The sequence below is a fragment of the Ovis aries genome, chromosome 3 (assembly GCF_016772045.2).
Source record: "Ovis aries strain OAR_USU_Benz2616 breed Rambouillet chromosome 3, ARS-UI_Ramb_v3.0, whole genome shotgun sequence".
NCBI lineage: Eukaryota > Metazoa > Chordata > Mammalia > Artiodactyla > Bovidae > Ovis > Ovis aries.
This window is the reverse complement of record NC_056056.1, coordinates 210,505,709-210,522,727: the sequence shown is the minus strand read 5'-3', so window position 1 is coordinate 210,522,727 and position 17,019 is coordinate 210,505,709. Positions and strand designations below refer to the sequence as shown.

Below are 17,019 nucleotides of genomic sequence, written 5' to 3'. Positions count from 1 at the left end.
TGCTGTGGGTGCTCTCTGAACCCTTCCCTGTCCTGAATGAACCCACAGCTCCAAAGGTCCACACAGAAGCATGAGGGCTTTCAATGGTCCAAGAAGACATGGCCCAAGAAGATCCCCTCCCAGGAGGGGAGAAGAGGAAAAAAGGAAGATGAAAAGAGATGCAGGCAAAAAGGCAGAAAAAGTCATAGCGGGAGAGTCAGCCAGAGAGAGGCAAACGGAGAGGTGGAGGATGAACGTTTGACTGGGGCTGGGCAGGAGGCCAGGAGCCGCCCCCTCCCACCCGGCTCCCCTCTTCCGACAGCTGATCACAGCTGTTGTGGGCTTGGTTTGACATCCGGATGAGAAGCAAAGCTAACTGCAGCCCAGCAAAGCACCACAGGGTTCATCCTCGCCATCCGCGGCTGAGGACAGAAACAAGACCAGCTCTAGACCACGCCCACTCGTGGGAGAGGGCGAGGGTGTGGCCAAGGGAATAAGGTCATCTTCAGTCAGTTCAGTTCAGTCGCTCAGTCGTGTCCGACTCTTTACGACCCCATGAATTGCAGCACGCCAGGCCTCGCTGTTTATCACCAACTCCCGGAGTTCACTCAAACTCATGTCCATCGAGTCGGTGATGCCATCCAGCCATCTCATCCTCTGTCGTCCCCTTTTCCTCTTGCCCCCAATCCCTCCCAGCATCAGAGTCTTTTCCAGTGAGTCAACTCTTCGCATGAGGTGGCTAAAGTACTGGAGCTTCAGCTTTAGCATCATTCCCTCCAAAGAACACCCAGGGCTGATCTCCTTCAGAATGGACTGGTTGGATCTCCTTGCAGTCCAAGGGACTCTCAGGAGTCTTCTCCGATACCACAGTTCAAAAGCATCAGTTCTTCAGTGCTCGGGTGGGGAAAAAAATCTCAGGCTTGCCCACCCTCCTGCTCTACCCCTCAAATCCCAGGCAGACAGGAATCTGTCTTGCTTTTCTCAAGACCCCTGGAAGAGGGGTGCTGTACACCCCTGCCCGCCCCCACTTTTGACCATGGGGAAGATTCCCCTAGGTCCAGTCTGATCCTGCCACCACAACTGAAGTCACTCCCGCTTATTTTCCAGCTCCATCGATGAAGGAACAGCTGCTCACTGACCTCAGTAAGACAGCCATCGCTCACCCCTCTCTCTTTCCAGTCTGCAAAGAATCCATAAATAATCTAATTCTGGTCCCACTTCTGCTACTAACTCACCACAGCGTTTGGAAATGTCACTTTACCCTCCCTGAGTGTCCAAAACATGTTTTGAATCTGGCAGGCACATCCATCTCATCAAGGGTCTGGGGAAAGATTAACACAGAGATCCGTCCAGAAAGCTCGACTCGCAGTCCCGCTGTGCCAGTGGACTAAGGGTGCTTTGTCAGGAACTACAGGGCCAGCACTGCCCAGAAAAGAGCAGTGTGCAATTTAATGATTTGTGCATCTGTTCACATTTCTCTTTCCAAAGCTAACTTTAAATAAAAACTGTGACCTGGAGTAAGCAATGCATTTTACATTTATGCATACATGCATATGTATCACAGAAATAAAAATCACACAGAACACACTCATCCTTGCTGTATCCCATGCTCTGATACTCTTTTATTCTCTGCTGTCTTCTCCTTTCCTAGTCTTTAAAATGATGCTCATGATACACTAAGCCATTTCCCAACTGATGAACCATGATTCACAGTTTGAAGAACACTGATTCCAGTAAGCCTCTGCCACCAGGTAAATGATTGCTCATTTACATTCCAATATAAGTTCAGATTTCATAATTTAAAAATAATTCACCTAAGAAGTCAAGTGAGTGCTGGAGAAGACTCTTGAGAGTCCCTCGGACTGCAAGGAGATCAAACCAGTCAATCTTGAAGGAAATCAATCCTGAATATTCATTAGAAGGACTGATGCTGAAGCTGAAACCAATACTTTGGCCACATGATGTGAAGAGCCGACTCACTGGAAAAGACTCTGATGCTAGGAAAGATTGAAGGCAAAAGGAGGAGAGGGTAGTAGAGGATGAGATGGTTGGGTGGCATCACCGACTCAATGGACATGAGTTGGAGCAAACTCTGGGAGATAGTGAAGGACAGGGAAGCCCGGAGTGCTGCAGTCCATGGGGTCACAAAGAGTCAGACAGGACTTAGCGACTGAACAACCACAAAAGTTCAGATTTCAGAATTAAAAAAAAAATTCATCCTAAGAATTCAAGTGTATCAAATGTTTTCACTGAGTAATCAGAAGACACTAATTAAACAAAGAGATCATTAGTCTTAAGACTGCTGCTGCTAAGTCGCTTCAGTCGTGTCCGACTCTATGCAACCCCATAGACGGCAGCCCACCAGGCTCCCCCGTCCCTGGGATTCTCCAGGCAAGAACATTGGAGTGGGTTGCCATTCCAGAAAAGACAGAGTGGCTATTGAACTTGATCGTGGCCAACCCAGTGACAGTGGTCTGTTTCACCTCCAGCCCAGTGCAGAGAACAGCATTGGCAAAAGCGTGGGGAGTCAGCAGGTGAAGGCTTGGTCCCACCCCCACTGTTTCACTTCTCTGTCCTCCAGCAAGTTACCGAACGGCCTGATGGCTGGGGTCCTCATCCATGAAACATGGACGTTCCATCTCACAAAGCTGTAATGAAGACCACTCAACACACTGCCAGACATGTCAGAGGACCCGATACATCAGAGCTGTTCTTTCTCCTTTAACTGAAGGTGACTTAAGAAGTACACCTCTTCTGTTTCAAGAGGACGGAGCAGGTATGCCCCTGCCCCCACTTCCTCCTGGCTTTCCAGGAGCATGGCTTTCTGAGCATGGCTCAGATGCCCTGAGTGCCCCATGACACTGAGATGAACCAAACAGAGCTGATGCCCAACTGCAGGCAGCTTCTCTCACGTTCCCAGTCCAGGTGAAGGCACAAAGCAGGCCAGCGTCAGGCTGATGGGCAGGAGAGCTTCTGTTCCGTTCCCATACCCTCAAATGCTTCCCAAAGCCATCCCCTTTCCCCTGGTTTTGAGAGCTCTGGGTCTCCCAAAGTCCCACTGGGTGGCCCAGCACTGGGAGAACCCCACATGTGCTCACTTCCTGCATCTGCTCGCTGGGGCTGAAGCTCGGGGTTATAATTTTAGGAACAGTTCCCAGATCTCACCTACATCCCTTCAGTCTTCCTTTATTTTCTTTGAGCCTTAACTTCGAGTTTGAGAGTTCCCTGGAGTCTTTGTAATAAGGAGAGTCTTCCAATAATGAGACAACTAGAGTGACTAAAACTGGACTGGAGCGGCTGGGCCCCTTACTAATTGTAAGAACCTGAGAAAGTTATTCCATGTTTCTGGACCTCGTCATTCTAACTTCACGGAGCCAACAAAACGTGCATCACTGGGCTGGGTACATAGAAGGTGTGCACGGGACAGCCTTCTCGACCCACCATGAACAAAGGAGCGTGAGTACGTGTGTGTGTGTATTTATATTGAATGTCAGAGGAAAACACCGTCAGCAGTAAATGAGACGGCGCCTGTGAGTGTGATTTCTGGAGGCAGAAATGGATACAACAGTTTCTTCTGGGAGAGAATCACTGGGGTGGGGGCTGAGAAAAGAGTCTTTTCCTTTACATAACCCTATACATACATATACATATATGCGCACATACATCTGTAAAGAATGACTTTTATAACAAAAAAAGTTCTTAATTACAAAAGAAGGATGCAGGACTTCCTAGGGAGTCCAGTGGTTAAGAATCCGCCTGCCAATGCTGGGGACACGGTTTCGATTCCTGGGCCAGGAAGATTCCCCATGCTGTAGGGCAACTGAGCCCATGCACCCACAACTACGGAGTCTGTGCTCTAGAGCCAGGAGCTGCGATTACTAAGCCCGCGTGCCCAACTACTGAAGCCCACATACCCTGGAGCCTGTGCTCCACAAGAGAAGCCACTGCAGCTAGACGCCTGCACACCTCAACTAGACAGCGGCCCATGCTCACTGCAACCAGAGAGCCTGCACAAACCCATGAGGACCCAGCACAGCCAAAAATAAGCAAAATATTTTTTAAAAAGATCCAATTAATGACAATATTCAGTGACCCAAATATATTTTCACATTGAGCTTCCAGGAGCCAAATCACAGGGTTAAGTGAGGCAAACTCACATACATTAAGTAAAAGAGGTGCAAAAATCAACACTACCTCTTAACTTTAAAAATGCATTCATATTTTACCTAGATTGTTTGAACACTGTGAAATAATCACGTTGAATGTATACATGACCTGAAGAAATAAGGTTCCTATTAACTCAAAATATAGTTCATTATTAGAAGGAGAACCTGTGAAGTGTCTTAAAAAGTTCTATAAATTCTTTTTTATGTTAATACATGGGAAAATGACTGAGAAAGGGTCACGCAAACGTGTTACCAGGGCTATAGTTGGAAAGATGCTGAGGGCTGGGCAGGGCTGTGTGGATGTGGGACCGAGTTGGAGAGGTTGCCTGTAATGTTTAAAACTTCCTCAGGAATAAATTCATATATTACACGTGTCGCTCACTGTTGATTTTTTTTGCACAAAGTAGAAAAGAAGATGAGGTGAGGAGGTGAAGGAGGTGACTTTTTCAAGTCCCCACTTTTACAGATGGGGAAACTGAGGTGTAGGCAGGGGAGAGAGGCTCCTGGCTCAGATGCCCCCTTCCCATCCTTACTTGCAGGGTGACCTTGACAGTGATACCTGCCACAGGTCATTACAATACAGAATCACTGCAGCTGCTGACATAATAAACCAAGGGGCTGGTCCTCGACATTCAGAAACGGATTTTTCTGGGGGGCGGGGCACTCCCTGTAGCATGTGAGCTCTTAGCTTCCTGACCAGGGATGGACACCGTTCCCCCTGCAGCGCAAGTGCTGCGTCTTAACCATTGCACCAGGGACGTCCTGGAAATGGCTTTTTTTTTATTATTTATTTTTTATGGAAGGATAACTGCTTTACAATTTTGGCTTGATATCTGTCATACATCAACACGAAACAGCCGTAGGTATACCTCTGTCCCCTCCCTCTTGAACCTCCCTCCCACCTCCCACCCCATCCCACCTCTCTAGGTTGTTACAGAGCCCTGGTTTGAGTTCTCTGAGTCATACAGTAAATTCCCATTGGCTATCAGTTTCCATACCGTAGTGTATATGTCTGCACGCTGCTCTCTCCATCCGTCTCACCCTCTCCTTCCTCCCCCTGCCCTCACCCATAAGTCTGTCCGCCATGGCTGCATCTCCACTGCTGCCCTGCAAAATAGCTTCATCAGTACCATCTTTCTAGATTCCATGCATATGCGAAACAGCCTTCTAATATGATCTTTTAGTCATTATACATCAGTTAGTGAATGCATTTCTCAAGCCTAAACAGTGGTATGTAAAAATAAAATTTAATAGTCCCAGTCCAATGGAAAGTAATGTCTTAATGCTGAACAAGATGGTACACAATATTTTCATACCACCTGAGCTGCTTACAAATGTCTTTAGAAATTTTCCCTTCAACAAGGGAAAAGAGCCCAGTCCACTAGGAACTAACCAGGCCCAAGTTGATCTAGTGGCTGATAAAGATAAGCGGAGGTACCCAGAAAGCTGGCTTTCCCTCTGGTCTCGGCCAGGAACAGAGGAGATGCAGGCAGGCACCAGAAGGAACTTGAAGGATCCTGGGACAGGAGAGAACTTGAGTCCTATAGACAAGCCCACAGGCACCACCCAAGGATGCTGGTTCAGGATACTTAGCATCTCCAAACAGACCCAGTGGGTTGCCCAAGCCCAGGTGGGTTCCTTGAGCTCTGAGACCCCAGTCCCTGACCTGCTGACCTCTCTGCTCTCCTCCCGCCGAGCCAGAAGCCTGAGCCACCATCCAGCCTGTAGGACACAGGGGACCTTGACCCTGTTAAATGGCCACTAAGCATGCCACAGACTGACGTCATGGGGCTGTCTATCGAGAGCCCTGCATGGTCAGTTAAATGGCCGAGGCAGACATAGCTCCAAAAATGCTGAGAAAGCATCTCAAATGGGCAGTTGGAGACTTGTCCTAACTTTTACTGCTATTTTTAAGATACCTCTATCCTTGGCGAGGCTGGGCTGCAGCCTGAGACCTCAGTTTTATTTGACCACATTTATCTCCAGAGGTCATGAAAAACTAAGAATAAGAAGGGTCATTGAGTTCCCAACACTATTTGCCAGAAAATCAGGGCAAATTTCATTTCCCACCACGGAAGCAGTTCTAAACGCTGGCTTTGGGGCTAGCTCTGACGTTGTCTGTGTGTCTGTGTTTCTCACAATCTCGCTTTCTCTCCATCCTCGTTTTTTCATTTCTCTTTCTGACAGCCACTGACAAATCCTGGCTTACAAGGACATCAGTAATTTATGTCTCTGCTTCCTAAGTTTCCAGAGACTTTGGCCAGCCAGCCAGGACCCCATGGCATGCGGTGAGCAGGACCCACCTGGGGTGGGTACAGATCTCCATCAGCACTCCTCATTCTTCTAGAAAAGGCAGCCCACATGGTATACCCGTTTGGGATGGTGTGTGTCTAAATAATATGCTGACCCCGCTCTCCAGGCATCTGTTTTACACTTCAAGCAGGGGGTGAAGTCGCTCAGTCATGTCCGACTCTTTGTGACCCCATGGACTGTAGACTACCCGGCTCCTCTGTCCATGGGATTTTCCAGGCAATAGTACTGAGGGGATTGCCATTTCCTTCTCCAGGGGATCTTCCCGACCCAGGGTTCGAACCCAGGTCTCCTGCATTGTAGACAGACGTTTTACCGTCTGAGCCACTGCTTCTCTTCACAGCGCAGTCAGAGATGACACTGGTGAGAAGTCCCTTCAATCCCCACAGCGGCTCCCAGTGACATAAGAGTCCACATGCCTCCCATGCCTTCCTGGTCTCTCTCCTAGTTCAACCCCATTATTCCATCTCTGACCACTAAGCACAATCCAGCCCCTCTGCATGAGACACCCTGTCCTCCCTGGACCCCCCACACCACCTGATAACCCCTTCCTGCCCATCACTGCTCCTCCAACCCTGCTCACCACCCAGACGGCCTTGGTCCCTCCTGGGAGGGAGCAGATTCAACAGGATTCTCCCTCTGGCCACTTCTGCACTGGACACTGAGGTCTGGGTTAGGTGCATGGCCTCTTCCTTCAGGGCTAGAAGACTGTCCTGCAGTCTCTCAACTGCAATCACAGAAGCTCGATTCTCATTGCTTACTCATCTCATTCATCTAGACTCCTTGAGGGAGGCACCGTCTTGTTCCCTATTATATGACCGATGCCAAGCCTATCATAAAGCCTCAAAAACAGGTGCACAGTGAGGACTTCCCTAGTGGTCTGGTAGTTAAGAACCCACCTGCCAATGCAGGGGACTTTCGCAGGACTTTTGCTGATATGGATTTGAGCCCTGGTCCTGGAAGATCCCACATGCTATTCAGCAACTAAGCCCGTGTGCCACCGTTATTGAGCCCACATGCCACAGTGACTGAAGTCCATGTACCTACAGCCTATGCCCCACAATGAAGAGTAGCACCCACTCCCCGCAACTAGAGAAAGCCCATGCACAGCAATGAAGACCCAGCACAGCCAAAAACAAATAAATAACGTATAAAAAAAAATAGGTGTACAATGATCCTATAATCTCGGTTGGTATGGAGTAAGATCAAACCAAACTCTTTGAGCTCAATCTATTTTCTGCAGCTACGTTTTCTTGACAGAAATGTAGAATGCACTTCCTACACACACAGCTAGTTATAATTCTGCCACTCTATGGACCACACACGAGCCACGGTCCCCTCTGCTTTCAGTGGAGAGAAGAGTTATCAGGGCTTTATGGCTGCAGGAAAGTCCAGTGACTGACAGTGGACACAGCAAAGCTCAGTGTCATTCGGGTGTGCTAATAATGCCTGGTCTCCTGGGCACCTGCTGTTTTGGCTGAGCTGCATCTGTTCACCGTAACTTCAGATCTCAGAGGAGGAGGGAATGATCCCCAACTCTGAGACCATGTGCTCTAGATGGAGATCATTTCACCTCCCACTCCCAAGCCCCACAGTGCCAAAGACCACGGAAAGCATCACATTCTTCTGGCTGCAGGGGTTGGTTCTGGATAGGAAGCATGCACTGATCCCAGCCAACAAGCTGCAGCAAGACTTTTGCTGATATGGTTGGGAAAGAGGAAGAAGGCTTGTTTCCCACTGGATGTGGACCCAGTATAATACTGGTCCGTAGTTTCCTTGAAACTACAGTCACCATCGACTACAGTAGAGTTGGAAGATGGAGCAAGATTTAGTTTGGGCAGATTGAATCAAGTCTACTCAACTAAAACTACCCTCAACTTTCACTATGGAGGCATTTAAGTCCCTTCATGTTTAAGCCAGTTCAATCCATTGAAAATATATTCAGAGGGTCACTGGAAGATCTGATAATCAAGGCCAAGGTCCCTATGGATAGACCTTCCAGACCAACTTCTAGAAGGTTTATATGCTTCTAGACCAAGCAAAGGAGCAGTGTTAGCCTTGGTATCCCCAGACAATAAGTCACACTTGTGCTGTTCGTGGCTCCAAGTAGGGTTGAGGCTTGCATTCTTGAACAAATGTCAGTCTTGCTTTAGGATCTGTCACTGGAAACCTCTTAGAAAGCTGAAGACTTTTCTAGGATCACAGAGGTTTCCACTGGCTCCTCTGATTGCTGAGCACGGGCTCTAGGCAGTGTGGGCTCAGTAGCTGTGGTTGTGGCTCACACGCTCTAGAGCACAGGCTCAGCGGTTGTGGCTTAGACGCCCTGTGGTGTGTGGGATCTTAGTTCCTGAACCAGAGATCCAACCTGTGTCCCCCGCACTGGCAGGTGGATTCTTAACTACTGGACTACCAGGGAAGTCCCGTGTTCTATTTGTTTAAATACAAGAGGCATGATCTTGGATCGAGTCCTCCGGGGACCATCACTTAACCAAGGTACAAAAGGGTTAGCGAATTGATTTCCCCCTGCTTCTTTTCTCTCTTTCTTTGCCCTTCTCAGGTAAGTAGTGGAGAGTTCTGTTTTTCGCTTCAGAGATCCCTGTGCTGACAGACTGCAATCATGACTCTAACCTAGTCCTCTTGGGAATTCCAGCTACTCTCTCCAGGAGTTAGATGGAAATTCCCCTCTTAGATTTCTTACCATCGTTTTACTTGCAACATGACTGGGGCCAAATTCATCACATGGATGGTAAAATCAGATTCTCTTAGCATCTTCCCCATCCCTGTCAACGGACCCACAATTTCCCAGTCTTCTGACATCAGCCCAAACTTTGGAATCATCCTGACTCAGGCTCTCTCTCAGACCTCTGGTCCCCAGCTTTGTAAGGTACAACATTAAGTAGCTCATCTTGTCCCCCACTCCGAATTTCTTCCACATTTCCGTTCCAGGCCTTCCATGGCTCATGTCTGAATGGTGTAGCACCTCAGCAGCTCTCCTTGAGTTCCCTCAATTCTAACCCATCTTCCACTCAGAGACCAAATTAATTTTCCTAAAGTGAAAGTGAAGTCGCTCAGTCGTGTCCGACTCTTTGCAACCCCATGGACTGTAGCCTACCAGGCTCCTCTGTCCATGAGATTTTCCAAACAATAGTACTGGAGTGGATTGCCATTTCCTTCTCCAGGGGATCTTCCTGACCCAGGGATCGAACCCGGGTCTCCCGCATTGTAGACAGACGCTTAACCTTCTGAGCCACCAGGGAAGTCCAAGCCTACACTTTATCCTCTAACTACCTGGCCCTATAGAAGTCCATAACTTCCTACTGCATCACATTAAAATTCCTATAAGATTTCAAGGTTTCTCAGTATCTACTTCATCCTACCTATTCAAGTCCAACAACACTTTGGCTTACACTACCCAAGGAGTTGCTCTATATATTGTATTTCCTATATTATTCCCTATGTTTATCTTCCAAACACTCTCCTCGCAGACTCTACCAGCTAGCTCCTAAGCATTTATCGAATACCCCAGATTCATCTCCACCCGCATGACCTGGCTCATGCTGACTCCACACCAATGGTCCATGGTCTGTACTAGACATAATCACTGAACAATGTGCAGTGTCCTGGAGAGTTCTGTTTCCTTCCCAACCAGACCATAAACCAGACCTTCCCTTGATGGTGAGAATGAACCGATATACCTTTCCGTCTGCTCCACAGTGTCTAGCAAAAGGCACTCAACAAATGTTGGTTGATTCGTTTAGAGAACAAGCTTATGGTTGCCGGGGGGAAGGACAGAGAGATGGAATAGTCAGAGAGTTTGGGATGGACATGGACACACTGTTATATTTAAAACAGATCACTAGCAAGGACTTACTGTATGGCACAAGGAACTCTGCTCAATGTTATGTGGCAGCCTGGATGGGGAAGGAGTTTGGGGAGAATGGATATGTGCATATGTCTGGCTAAGTCTCTCTGCCATCCATCTGAAACTATCATGGCATTGTTAATCATCTATATCCCAAAACAAAATTAAAAGTTAAGAAAAATAAAGTGTTGAAACCTTCCAGTTAAAAAAATATATATTGGTTGATTCACTGAAATTGATTTCTTGGGATCTGGGGTCTGGGGATAGGAGACAGAGGCTAAGGAGAAGGATTCTGAGACAATTCTAGGTCATCCGGAGAGTTACTTGGACTTGCTGCTTTCAGTCCTCCACCGCCCTCCTGCTCCCGATCACCTTACCTGCAGAACTGAACCTCCTGCTCAAACTGGGAGTTCTCGGGCTGCGTCCCCTCCTTCAGCTGGCTGACGTTGAAAAAGGAGAGGGTGTGGTTGACAAAGCCGTGCAGAGTGCCATTGTGACTATAGGAGTACTGGTACACCAGGCGCGGGATGAAGTCGGAGGTGACGGCGATGACAAAAGCCTGGGGGCAGAACCACAAGCACCCGAGGGTCGGTCAGGACGGACGCCGTCCAGGCGGCACAGGTCCATCTGGCTAAGGGACCGCCCCCCTCCCGGGCTCCCCATCCAGAGGTGCTGCTCTGACTAATAGAATCCTCATCCCTGAGCTCATGTTGCTGACCTGCCTGGCTTTTCCATCTTTGACACGTGGAAGGAAACCACTTGGAGAAGGCAATGGCACCCCACTCCAGCACTCTTGCCTGGAAAATCCCATGGACAGAGGAGCCTGGTAGGCTGCAGTCCATGGGGTCGCTAAGAGTCGGACATGACTGAGTGACTTTCCTTTCATTTTTCACTTTCATGCATTGGAGAAGGAAATGGCAACCCACTCCAGTGTTCTTGCCTGGAGAATCCTAGGGACAGGGGAGCCTGGTGGGCTTTCGTCTATGGGGTCGCAGACAGTCGGACATGACTGAAGCAACTTAGCAGCAGCAGCAGGAAACCACTAGCTGTCAAGAGAGTGAATTACGACCACCAAAGCAAAGGATACTAAGCCAGTTTGGACCATTTGGAGAGGGAGGGCATAAACATCTCTGAGATATTTGAACTGATGCTGGCATTGGCCACACCAAAGAGGAGTGGATGGGGCTTTCCTGGTGGCTCAGCGGTAAAGAATCTGCCTGCCAATGCAGGAGACATGGGTTCGATTCCTGGTCCAGGAAGATCCCACATGTCGCACAGCAACTAAGCCCGTGCGCCACAACTACTGAGCCTGGGCTCTAGAGCCCGGGAGCTGCAACTACTGAGCTCACATGCAGCAACTACTGAAGCCTGAGTGTCCTAAAGCCCATGCTCTGCGACAAGAGAAGCCACTGCGATGAGAAGTCCAGGCACCACAACTAGAGAGTAGCCACCACTCGCAGCTACAGAAAAGCCCAGGCAGAACCAAAGACCCAGCACATTTGAACATAAATAAATCAATCAAACTATTTTTCAAAAAAAAGGAGTGGAAGACTTTCTGAGAAAATTATCAATAGCAATGAGTGTGTGCGTGCTAAGTCACTTCAGTCGTGTCTGACTCTTTGCGACCCTATGGACTGTAGCCCGCCAGGCTCCTTTGTCCATGGGATTCTCCAGGCAAGACTATTGGAATGGGTTGCCACGCCCTCCTCCAGGGGATCTTCCCAAGCCAGGGATCGAACGTGCGTCTCTTATATCTTCCCTACATTGGCAGGCGGGTTCTTTACCACTAGTGCCACCTGGGAAGTCCAGAGGACCACTTAAATGTGACGGGCAAGGACATCGAATGGTACACTTGCCCCTGAGTGACACCAAAAACCCAGGAACACTGCGGCTATGGTTCCACAGGGAGTCTGTTTCACCACTGTCTCTCAGCGCCTTTTATCCTGTCACATGATGGAACTCACTCTCACCCATTTTGCTTAGAAAAAGTAAGACACCGAGGGAGAGGAGTAGGTCTTGCTGGATGAAACGCACACACCCGACCTCGCCCCGGGTGTATCCAAGTCCTCTATAAATGTCTGCGGAGCAAGCCAAACGACAAACGAATGATTGCCTGTTTAAATGCAGGAGGACTTTCTGCAAAGAAAATCTTAAATCTTTTTGGCAGGTGTTTATACTGTCCCCGGCACCAACAATGAAAGCTCTTTCAAAAAATGCAGTTTAGGCATTGTTTTCTAAATGTATCTGTGAGTGTGCGGGGCCATAGCCATATGTGACAGTGAGAAACGTACTTCTAATAATCACAGCTGCAATTAACAGAGCATGGACCAGACATACCTTCATCATCTCTTTTAATTTCTAGAATGATATGATTTGGTGAGATTCTCATCCGCCCCCACTTTTTAACAAATAAGAAGTAAGGGCAGGGAAGTAAAGCCTCTATCATTCTGTTGCCTAGCTGAAAAGTGCTTGGTACTCAAGGGCTCTTTCCCAGAAGCATGCGTGCTCAGTCGTGTCCGACTCTTTGTGACCCCATGGACTGTAGCCCACCAGGCTCCTCTGTCCATGGAATTCTCCAGGCAAGAATACTGGAGTGGGTTGCCATTTCCTTCTCCAGGGGATCTTCCCAACCCAGGAGCTGAAGCTGCATCTCTTGCATCTCCTGCCTTGGCAGGCAGATTCTTTACCACTGAGCCACCTGGGAAGCCACTAGCACTAGCAACTACTTCTTTTCTAGAAGCCTCAACTCCAAAGCAGCTATTGATCTATTTTCCAAACGGCACCTGATTTCTCAGCCTTGAGACCTGCACTTCCTACATCAAGCGTCCCATGTGTGACGGGCTGATCCTCTCTGCCTCTCTGCATACCTCATGTCACTTTATGTGTTCTTAGTGGGGAGCCCGGGCAGAGTCAGTGCTTCTCTCCCCAGGGAACAGGGGCCGTGACTTTCTTGCTGTGCGCTGAGCTGACTGATCTGGTCTCAGGAGATGGAAGCGGAGACCCTGCCTGGCCACCGTCTGCAAGGAATGCAGACGCCAAAAGAGCTGTTTGTTGGCTTGGGTCCAGCAGGATTTCCTCTGAAACCTGGACACGTCTGGCAAGGCAGTTAAGGAGGTCAGAGCAGGCAGGACCCCTCTTCTTCCATGTCCTATCTTAAGCAAGCAGCGCCAGAGTCCACAGGGATAATTAAGACTCCACACTGACAACTCGGAGGAACGGTAATTAGGAACTGCAGCCTGGGCGATGCTCCAGGTATTGTTCAGCTCCGGAGTAGAGAAAGAAAGGGAAGAGATGGATAGATATGGGGAATTCTTTCCTCGTGACTCTTGGCTCTGAAGAAAGATCTGATCTGGATTCCTAAGGCCAAGGTACGCATTCTGGTGGGTAATTACCTTTCTTTCTCTTAGCGAAATGAACAACAAAGCTGCAGAGCTCTGGCGACAGCCTGATGTGTAAGAAGGCGTGTACTCACTATTAACGAGAGGGGCTAAATGGCAACCCACTTAAGTATTCTTGCCTGGGAAATACCATGAACAGAGGAACCTGGCAGGCTACAGTCCATGGAGTCACAAAGAGTCAGACACGACTTAGCAACTAAACAATAAGAACAACAACTGTATTAATTAGAGCTCCAAATGGAAGAAGCTGGGAGGTAACAGAACTGGTTTCCTGCCCTGAAGACCTCAGCTCCCCTGGAAGGCCCTTCCCACAGAGAAACGGTGTCAGGAACGCAAGCACTTACGTTGATGATAACAGAGAATTTGCCGATGCCAGAGAGGATATCAAACCAGATCCCTGTTAAGACAGAAAGAGAAGGGCGTCTGGCTCCCTCCCGCCCCCAGCCCAGTGATGACAAGGCTGCAGCCAGAGTGACGCTTTGCAGGCAAGTTACCAGCGGAGCTCTGCCGGGGCCCCCAGAGATGGGCTTGTCTGGAAAGGCTTAGGGGCAGCCCTGTCTGCAAACCCAGGGGCCAGTGTGTGTGCGTGTGTGTGTGAATCATCTGACCTCCCAGCACCTGAGAAGAAGAGGATGAGGGGGCTCAGAGGGGCTGATGAAGCAAGAGATGCCCCAGTACCCTGGATGCCTGACACAGTGGGAGGGAGGCGGCCTGGGAGATAGGGGGAGGGTCAGAAGGAGGGGATGGGGAGGAGCGGAATGGCCTCTGGGCAGCAGACATACCGATATCCTTGGTCCTCACAGCATCGGGCCGTCTCAGCTCTGTAACGAACTTCTTCGCATCCAGGCGCACTTCAATGACGTTGTTGAGGAGGGCGAACACAGGTGCCAGAGGAAAGGAGGCCACGAAGAGGGTTACAAAGCCAAACTGGATGACTATGAGAGAGCAGGGCACGAGAGGCAGCGGGGGTTAGGTGGATTTTGCCCGGCAGCCCTGGCCTCTGTCTCTTCTGACCCAGATCCTTGTCCTCCTTGGGCTCAGACTCCCTTTCTGGTGTGCCCCACAGCGGGGGTGTCTCTCTCAGCACCTGCAGGCCTAGGGGTCAGTGCTATCACTTGGGTGCAAGGCTCTGTTTAGGTGAGAAGACATGAGAAAAGGAAAAATCTTGACACCTTCCTTTCCATCACCTTGTATCTCCAGTCACTAATTCTGCTCATTGAACTCAGAGGTTAACAAACTTCTTCAGCAAAGGTCTAGATAGTCAATTTTTTTTTTTAATGGAACTTTGGTTGATTTACAATATTGTGTCAGGTATATAGCAAAGGCATTCAGATACACATATATGGTGGTTTAGTAGCTCAGTCGTGTCCGACTCTTGGAACCCTGTAGACTGTAGCCCGCCAGGCTCCTCTGTCCATGGGATTCTCCAGGCAAGAATATTGGAGCGGATTGTCATTTCCTTCTCCAGAGGATCTTCCTGACCCAGGAATCAAACCCGGGTCTCGTGCATTACAGGCAGATTCTTTACCACTATAGATTATTACAAGATGTTTAATAGAGTTCCCTGTGCTCTACAGGAAGATCCTGTTAGTTATCTATTTTATATATAGCAGTTTGTACCTGCTAATCCCAAACTCCTAATTTACCCCTCCCCTGACACTCTCCCCTTTGATAAGTTTCTATGTCTGAGAGTCTGTTTCTGTTTTGTAAACAAGTTCGTTTGTATCATTTATTTAAGTGTTTTTTGATGTGGACCATTTAAAAAAATCTTTACTGAATTTGTTACAATATTGCTTCTGTTTATGTTTTGGTTTTTTGGCTGCAAGGCATGTGGAATTTTAGCTTCCCCATCAGGGATCAAACCTCCCCCAGGACCTGCATTGGAAGGTGAAGTTTTAACCACACTGGACTACCAGGGGAGTCCCTGTATTACTTTTTAGATTTGACGTATGAGATATATAATATTTGCTTTCTCCGGCTGATTCACTTCACTTCGTATGATCATCTCGAGGTCCATCTATGGCGCTGCCAGTGGCAATACTGCATGCTTTTTTAGAGCTGAGCAGATAGTAACTATTTGTGTATGGTCTGGTCATATAACTTAACTCTGCCTTTGCAGAGTGAAACAGCTGGAGCCAAACATGGACTGACAGGCTTGGTTATGTTCCAATATAACTTTATTTACAAAAGTGGTAAATAAAGTGGGCTGGATTCATTTGCTGACCCTTGATGTAACTTGAAAACAATGTCCTACTGTAGCACAGGAAACTATATTCAATTTACCATCATAAGCTATGATGGGAAAATATGAAAAGCAATATATATTTTTATTTATATATATAACTGAATCACTGTGCTGTACAGCAGAAATTAATACAAAATTATATATCAACTACACTTCAATAAAGTAAACTTTTAAAAAATCTCCCAAAGTTGGCCACTTCTTGCCCTATCTGTAGTCACTGCCTTATTTAGAAAGTAGATTCATTCATCACATGTGTACTGAGAGCTCATTAAATGTCAGGCATGGTGCCAAGTATTTAAGGAGGCAAAGATCTGGACTGCCTTCAAGGAGCTGGGTGTGAAGCAGAAGACAGAAATGTACGAAGATGTGCAAGGAAATTCGATGTGCACCAAGAGAGAAAGAAAAACGTACTAGACACAGCAGAGGCCGGAAGAAGAGAGCTCAAGCCTGCTCAGGGTAGGGACCATGGGGAGTCTCCATATGGACATGGAAGCTTAGATTTGATGGATATGCTGTCCCTGCAGGCAGAATGCATTAAAGACAGCATCCCCCCTCCTCTCCCCTCCAAAATCAGTGCGGGCAGAGGAGTGGAGGCAGCCTGCGCCAGTCAGATGGCTGTAAGGAGTCCAGGCCCCCATTGCTTCTCCCTGGACAATTGCAACCACCTCCTCCTACCGGCTTTCCTCGTCACGGGAGACCCCAGTTCGATTCCTGGGTTGGGAAGATCCCTTGGAGAAGGGAATAGGCTACCCACTCCAGTATTCCTGGGCTTCCCTGGTGGCTCAGACGGTAAAGGATCCGCCTGCAGTGTGAGAGACCTGGATTCGATCCCTGAGTTGGGAAGATCCCCTGGAGGAGGGCGTGGCAACCCACTACAGTATTCTTGCCTTGAGAATCCCCATGGACAGAGGAGCCTGGCAGGCTGCAGTCCACCAAGTCTCAAAGAGCTGGGCATGACTGAACAACCAAGCACACACACAGTACATCCATCCAGCCCCAAGTCTCCAGGAATCCAAGACCATCACCTAACCTACTCACAAGCCTTTCTGTTGGCTCCTC

The 17,019-nt window shown here is 48.5% G+C and overlaps 1 protein-coding gene across 1 annotated transcript in view; it reads right to left on the bottom strand.

The window, feature by feature from the left end:
- Positions 1-17,019, bottom strand: part of ANO2 (anoctamin 2) — a 342,394-nt gene that overhangs the window by 4,748 nt on the left and 320,627 nt on the right. Inside the window, exons 21-23 of the mRNA XM_042247625.1 lie at positions 14,498-14,650; positions 14,060-14,112; positions 10,695-10,876 (exon numbers count right to left, since the gene is read on the bottom strand). Coding sequence (XP_042103559.1) covers positions 10,695-10,876; positions 14,060-14,112; positions 14,498-14,650 — 388 coding nt within the window. The remainder of the gene's footprint in view (positions 1-10,694; positions 10,877-14,059; positions 14,113-14,497; positions 14,651-17,019) is intronic.